General features: G+C 39.4%; 2 protein-coding genes across 2 annotated transcripts in view; both read right to left on the bottom strand.

Moving 5' to 3' along the window:
• Positions 1–2,806, bottom strand: part of LOC129721123 (cuticle protein 7) — a 44,799-nt gene extending 41,993 nt beyond the window's left edge. The window contains exon 1 of the mRNA XM_055673302.1: positions 2,388–2,806. The gene's annotated coding sequence lies outside the window, so the exon portion shown is untranslated. The remainder of the gene's footprint in view (positions 1–2,387) is intronic.
• A 2,703-nt stretch (positions 2,807–5,509) lies between these two features.
• LOC129719819 (cuticle protein 8-like) lies at positions 5,510–6,304 on the bottom strand. Its single transcript, XM_055671229.1, has 2 exons — positions 5,822–6,304; positions 5,510–5,730 (listed from the first exon to the last, which is right to left on the bottom strand). The coding sequence occupies exons 1-2, from the start codon at positions 6,111–6,113 to the stop codon at positions 5,510–5,512; spliced, it is 513 nt and encodes a 170-aa protein (XP_055527204.1). The 5' UTR covers positions 6,114–6,304.
• Between the last annotated feature and the right edge of the window lie 1,379 nt (positions 6,305–7,683).

A 7,683-nucleotide genomic window follows, 5' to 3' on the forward strand; every position in this document is an offset into this window, starting at 1 on the left:
ATTGGATCGCAACATTCTGCTCATTTTTCAAATGTATCAGGCGTTCCGCAGGGCAGTAATTTAGGACCACTGCTCTTTGCCTTGTACATAAACGATGTATCGTTAGTGTTGCCAGAAAATTGCCGAATGTTTTTTGCAGACGATGTAAAGTTGTTCAAGACAATAAGAAATACTTCAGACTGTCTCGAACTTCAGCGACTAGTCGACGTTTTTTTAAAGTGGTGCTCCATTAACCTGTTGACAGTTAGTATCCTGAAATGCTGTGTGATTTCGTTCCATAGGAAAAATGTTCCGGAAATGTTCAGCTATACTATGCTTGGTCAAACTCTGACAAGGGTTAACCAGGTCCGAGATTTGGGTGTTACGTTGGATTCAGCCCTGTCCTTCAGGCCACACTATAATGAGATCATAGCAAAGGCGAACCGACAACTCGGTTTTATTTTCAAGGTAGCCTCGGATTTTCATGATCCACTGTGCCTCCGATCATTATTCTACTCTCTGGTGCGATCTGTCCTTGAAACAAACTCCGTAGTGTGGTGTCCATTCAACGCAAACTGGATTGCAAGAATTGAATCCGTGCAAAGGAAATTTGTACGGTACGCTTTACGTTTTCTTCCGTGGCGAGACCCGCAGCAGCTACCGGCGTACTCGGATCGCTGCCAGCTTTTGGGCATGGAAACACTGCAGCAAAGACGTTTCGATACACAGGCTGTGTTTGTCTTCAAAATTTTAACCGGTGAAATCGACGCCCCGAAAATTCTGCAGCAGTTAAATTTGTATGCTCCGGAAAGGTCTTTAAGGCGGAGAAACTTTCTATCGCTACCGCATCGCACTGCATCATATGGGCAACACGACCCCGTTCGTTTCATGTCAGCTAGCTTCAACGTCGTAGCAGATTCATTCGATTTTAACATCTCAGTAACCACATTCAAACAAATTCTTCGTAGACGACAGGTTTAATTGTTTTTGAAGCGTGTTTCAATTGTTTTTAAAGTGTTTCTTATCGTTTGTTAATATTAATTAGCATTTAGTTAGTAATATATATTATCATTAAGACCACCAATGTGTCAGATGATTTAACAATAAATAACAAATAACAAATAACAAATAAAAATCTGGCCCGCGCAGCAAAAAGGTTGGACAGTCCTGGTTTAATGCATTGACAAATCTATTAATTGCATAAGGAAGACTGATGAAAAAGGAGTAAAATTAGGAAAAAATATGCAGTGATTTGCTTTAAAATTCTCAACCTCTGAGCCATCCCTCAGATAGAGTAAATAAAATGCTTTAGCGTTTCATAAACATAATTCCACAAAACAAACGAATTCGTAAATGATCAGAGAAACACTAAGGTAATAATTTCATGTTTTAAAGCAACACAGTTAATAGATTATTTTCGCAAGCTCACTGCGCAAATTGCAACAAATTAGTCAAATCAATTGGCATGCCGCCGTCGGCAAGAGATGACATACAAACACTGATATTTGTTCTCTTCGTTTAGGCTTCGATGCATTCAAGCGACCGAACGTTTCACTTTATTCTACTGCAGAGAATTTCTGCGGACAAAGAGAATCGTTAGCCAGTATCTGAGAAGGAGGGAGAGAGAGTGCTGTCCGGCGGATAAAGTAAACCGTCATGAAGTTTAATATGACCCTCATGTTGGTGATAACCCTTTGATTCGTTGCTTGTTTACGTGATTCAGCCTGTAGTTTTTAGTGAGACTTGTAAAAGTTGGAGCTAGTGTACTCAGATGCCAATATAAATTATGGTTACACTGTATAACAATTTGAACATAGTATGGGAGCAGTCGGATTTTAATTCGTGCTTCCACTTCGATATTAAAACGTTAACGTTTTAATAACGGAAAGTGAGTTACTTATAATTCAACAAGAATTGGAACCGGGTTTCGTAAGAGTATAAAAACATCGTTATTACACTGCAAGAACACCTAATTCTCTTCAAAGCGCACGGTAGCATTCAGTTGAAAATAAAATAATAATATCTGCACGGATAGCTCATTTTTTTGCAATGAAATGAAACTCTTCTAAACGCTAATTATGATTCGGCAAGCGGTCGGCTGGCTATTGGTTTACGTTTACATTTTGATCGTAAACACTGTTATTCAGAATTCGCGTAAATTGCACTCCTCAGCCACCATTACGGATACACTCGCTCTCCAGCCCAGACGGACAATGAACAAAGGGATTCAACCGGGTGAAAATTGTTGATCGATCATCGCTTTAAATTAGATGCTTTTGAAACTGTTCATAAATCAAGGCGAGTTTATAATCAACTAATGATGTACATCGTCGGTGCATGACGCGGGCTTGGGTACGTAGCATAAATCATCACCTTTGGAGGATAAAATTCTAACGGGGTATGCTTACCTTGAATGCGGCAAATCGGTATATAATTTGAAGCAAACTAGAAACTTGGCACGGTTTGAGAAACTAGGCCTTTGAAAACGACGATATAGTCAGATTTGAGGCTGTTAGAAATTTAAATTATTAACAGCAGCGATACCATGTCTAATGCACTGCACTTCACACACAAATTGTTTTTGAATTTCACTTTAATCTGCTTCGACTACGTTGATAACCAAACGGCATCTGGGGGTTTTCTCGAGAAGACGAATTTCATGCTGAACTCCGATATTCCGATAGTGATCCGCAAAACTGAATTGGCGCACTCTTCGAAAGCTGTTCGGGGTTCTTTCTCTCCGGGGCACTAGTAAAGAACTGGGCTGGAGCTCTGATAGAATCCAATAGATGGATCGGCTGACAAGACAGCCTGCAACAACGGTGGCATCCGATGCCGATGTCTGGTGCGGAATTACCAAACGATAGATGTTGAAACATGACTTGGTGATCGAGACAGAAATTAGGATTAGGGTGCAGCTTCAGTTGCGGCGGGAAACATGAGGGGGCGCACAGGGTGACCTCGATGGGTGCCGAGTGCCACGAGTACCGAGATGCCGCAACAGGGTGCAGATCCTACAAGAGTGCGGGCGGCAGATTCTTGCTAGTTCGCTTTCAGACTTGTATTGGCTATCGGTGACGTCGGTAAGGGGAGGTTGCTTGCAAAACAGGAAGCACCGATACAGAATATTCATCTATTTATTCGTTTTTGGTGTGGTTTTTGTGTGTTGGTGGTAACTTTAGTGCTTATCATATTTGTTTCTAGTATTCCAATAGATTAAAAATCAGTTGTTGCGAACATAATCAGAAAGCTATGATGAAGTTCAAGATGGCGACCTAAAACAAGGCTGCATTGCAACTGCTTAAGAATTTCTTGCTTCTTTTTGAGTTTTCAAATGTGAATTGGTTTCTATTTCTTTTCAAACCTAAATCCCGCAATTTATCGTGGTTTATTCAGCGAATCTCTATTTTATGGCTCTTTATGAGTGTTATTATTATAGCTCGAGCACGACGTTGCTCATGCTAGATATATTTTTGTGTTTTCAAGTTTTATGTTGTTTAATTTGCTTTCAATTATTTTTTCACCTTTACTCACAGCCGTATTCATATTAATGTCTCGATGATCGATTGTAATGTTCAATTGCAATTGAATAATAACAGTTTATGATTAACGATTACAACAAATTATCCAGAAGCACCCCCGTTTGTCATCCCAATGACGCCACCTTTATTTGTAATCGTACTGCACTAACTAGCACGCCATGTAAAGTCTCGTTTGTTAAAATATGAGATACCTATCAGTTCTAGCATGCACACATACACACATGGGGCTGAGGAGATGAGCAACGGAGTTCCTTTAGCGGCCGGAGGTCACATTCACTAGCGTGGCGGAGAGGGATTTTAGCTTCAATGAAAGGAAAATTGATTCACTACCTTTTAATGGGAGAACGGCCGCCTGGCTGCTGCCATACCTGCCAGACGCAAGGCTGCATTCTTGAAGGCCGTACCAGAGTTGGACCGAGTTGCTCAGAACATACGATGTCAAGCTGACCGAACTAACCGCAGCGGGTCGTGTGCGGGCTTCCTTTCTATCATTTAACCAATTTAAATGCGTTCGGCTGAAGAGGCTGCACGTCCTGTTCGAAGATGTTCGCTCTCGGTACCGTATCGGTTGCTATAATGGACCAAAAGAGTTGTTCAATTACTAGACCTTGCGGAACATTCCAGTATTGGATGAGTCTACGAAACAGATAGGTAGAAGCTACCTTCCTATCGTTGAAAAGGCGGCTATTTTGTTTAAATCAAACGTTCACGGACACGGCTTTGAAGCCGAATTTTGCATCCCTTCTATTAGAGCGAGACTGTGCGCGGCAGTGGGGTTAATCCATTAAATATAATAGGGGTACTTAAGTCAGCGAACATTCAATAACATGCTTCATCTCCTTAAATTGAGTTTGGTTTACACCGTGTAAAATAGCGAGCTGCGGTTATAAAATATATTCCTACGCATTGAGTTGTAAGTTTTACGACAAATAATTAAACATCTTCAGATGACGTACTTTATCAAGTTTAAAATTATTTGTAAAAAATTTACACTTTTAAATTGCTATTTGAAGACGACTCATAAAAAATCCCAAATTACTTGTTGGAAATCTGAATCAATTAGCTAGTAATATCACACTTGAACACATTAAGTGAATATATCAAGCAAAAACACAAGCAAGATAATCTTTGTGTGTTGTTCCAGTACCATAAAATGATGTGCTACACTGCACTTGGGTACCCTCATCAAGCACGCTAGATTGTTTTTGTTTTTCGAGCACATAACAAATAAACAACTCCACATCGTGCATCCGATTTCTGATGCTACCCCTTCCAAAAAGTTTTAATAAAGATAACATCTGAATTTCAATCTTTCGTGTGTTAATTATTCAACTGTTGCTTGTACAGTTAAAATTCTATTTAGGTGATTATTAAATTGCTGTTCTATTCAATATATGCTATGCAAAAATGCTGACTGTTTCCATAGCCGAATACGGGGGGTGGTCCACACTTTGGGGGTCCTCACAAATGTTTGCTTCCCAAAATCAAATCAAAATCAAATCAAAATCAAATCAAAAAATAGCTGAAATATAAATGAAATAACACATTCTTTCTATAACTTTCCTTTAACTCATATTTTTGTATGACATATTCGTTTATTGAAATTTGAATTTGACTGCTCGAAAAAGACCCCACATGGTACTTGACTCCCAGGTCCCCATAATCATTAATCCGGCTCTGACCGTGTCAAAGATAGTAGAAATACCTTTGTTCCTGTCCAAGTAGAATGGTAAATATATACAAACCCCATTTTGAACGCAGATTTTCATTTTAATTAATTATCTAGGAGAAAGGCAAGAAGATGTGCGACCACTAGGTGAATGCAACCCAGCTATAGGATTTTCAATACCAAAATAAGAGCAATATTCGAAGGTTATGAACATTTATTCGTTAGCTAACGATAGTGTTAAGGCACAATTCCATCACAATGCACATTTTCACGCACATACAAATCCACTGGGCTCCAGAAGCTGTTCGTGCGATCTGAATTAGTCGTATCTAGTGAGTTTGGTATAACTTCGGCCTACGCTACTCAGTTTGTCACTCTTGCTATTCGATTGCGTCTGCTTGTCGGATGCATCCAGCAAAATCTGGGTATTCAGGTGGGGACGTTTGATGGTTTTAACAACAGCCTCGAATCCATTACGATCATCTGCTCGATATTCCACGATCCGCTGGGAACCATCAGGTTCGTCAAGTGTATACGATCCTAGTGGAAAATATATCACATCACAATCAGTTTCGTCTTTTTAAATATTCTTTCGTTATCATTTTTATACACTTATAGCACAAAAACACACCTTTCACGATATCTCCATCGCGCATCTCCCACTGACTTTTATGATCACCAGTCAGCGGGTCTTTGACGCCATATTCGTACTTGTACTTTGGGTACGTATGAAAGTCTTTCTGATCAACCTCTAGTTCACTCTCAATTTCACCTAGATTGTGTGGTGGTTGTTCTTTAGGTTGAACGATTTTCTGCTGCCTCACAGGAAAGTGGTCAACATCACTTTGGTAAATCCATTCTACAGGCGAAGACTCTACGGCACCTGCCACTAGCGCGAAAAGAAGCAACATTGATCGGTACATTTCGTTGGTAGTATAGCTGAGAACCACGGCAGAAGATAACTGGTAAGGTATAATGATAAGAACAGTTTATATATCTATTTATCGTGTAAGTTCTTCGGAATGATTCATGTTTGAAGATAGTAGCACCAGTAGCGCTCTGCTTGTTAGTAAAACCACGCTCTGATGATTCGTGCTTGAACTGCCAGTTTACATCTGCTCAAACCGAGGCGTGAACTAGAACCCATTAATGATTATGAAAACGCTGTACTCTTGGCCTACTGAATGTGAAATCGATTTTCCGAATCGGATGTGAATATGCACTCTACGATGTTTGATTGACTGCTCAGTAGAAAATGGGCAGTTCAATAAGTTGGCAACAAAATCGGAGGAAACTGATGCCAATAGAAAATCACGTTAGCAGGATCTCATGTACAATAGCGGCAAACCTAGAATGGAAATTCTGGCTCCGAAATTTAGTATCAATAGGGTAATCGCTCCTATATTCATCACAGTACCTATATTCATCTCATCACGCTTTTTTGATCAATTTATCGTCAAATTTTACCATATTTTCATCGTAAAATTTTCAACCATTTGACAAAATCGAGAAGCAAATAGATTTACTTTCAAACATATGTAGCAGTTTGACGGTAAATTGGACAAATGAGAGAAATAAGATGAATATAGGTGCACCTAGCTGTTGAGATGGATAATGGAGAGGTTCCACATATTCGGTTGCACATATTCTTAACCCATCTGAAAAATAATATGATACAAAGTGTCGCCAAATGGTTTAAAAAGCTTATCATGTTAAACAGAGCATCATATACTAACAAAACTGTTATTTAGTTTTCAACTCGATTTGTTGCATTTTGAAAATAATCTTGCAAGCTTAACGAATTCACCCGAGTATATACTATCGACATGTAGACAAGATAGTAAAGAAATATAAATCATGATTCTTAATTTTGAACATTTATGATTAGTATTGTTGCGTACATTCAACTAGTAAAGGTAAAAATTTTATTTAAAAAACCGCATTATTGGCATCGCTGGTTGCAAATCGCGTATGGATCACTACTAACGATATTAGAATACCTATGCTAAATTTGAAGTGAGTTTTAATAATTCAATTCGGTTGGTTCAAAATCATTTGCATTTGTAAGTAAAAAAACCGCGTAAATTCCGGAATCCGCGTAAAAAAACCGCGTAAATTCCGGAATCCGCATAAAAAAAACTGCGTTAGTTCTGCAATCCGAGCAAAAAAAATATACCGCGTAAATTCCGGAATCCACGTAAAAAAAGCACGTAAATTCCGGAATCCGCGTAAAAGGCGACCTTAGTGTACTTACCTCACGAAACGCTCAGTTTTGACGTGGGACTACGTCCTTGTTTTCTATACTGGGGTGCGGGTTCGCCACAGAAGGCAGAATCACAAAAGGCAGAAGCACGAAAGGCAGAATCATGAACACACAGCAGAATATTTCAAAAGGCGGAAATATGAAAGGCCGAATTTCGAAGGGCACGAAAGGCAGTATCACAGTTTTGGCGGGAGGTGCAAATCAAGCCATATCATTAGATCCGAAATGCG

Source organism: Wyeomyia smithii, chromosome 2 (assembly GCF_029784165.1).
Source record: "Wyeomyia smithii strain HCP4-BCI-WySm-NY-G18 chromosome 2, ASM2978416v1, whole genome shotgun sequence".
NCBI lineage: Eukaryota > Metazoa > Arthropoda > Insecta > Diptera > Culicidae > Wyeomyia > Wyeomyia smithii.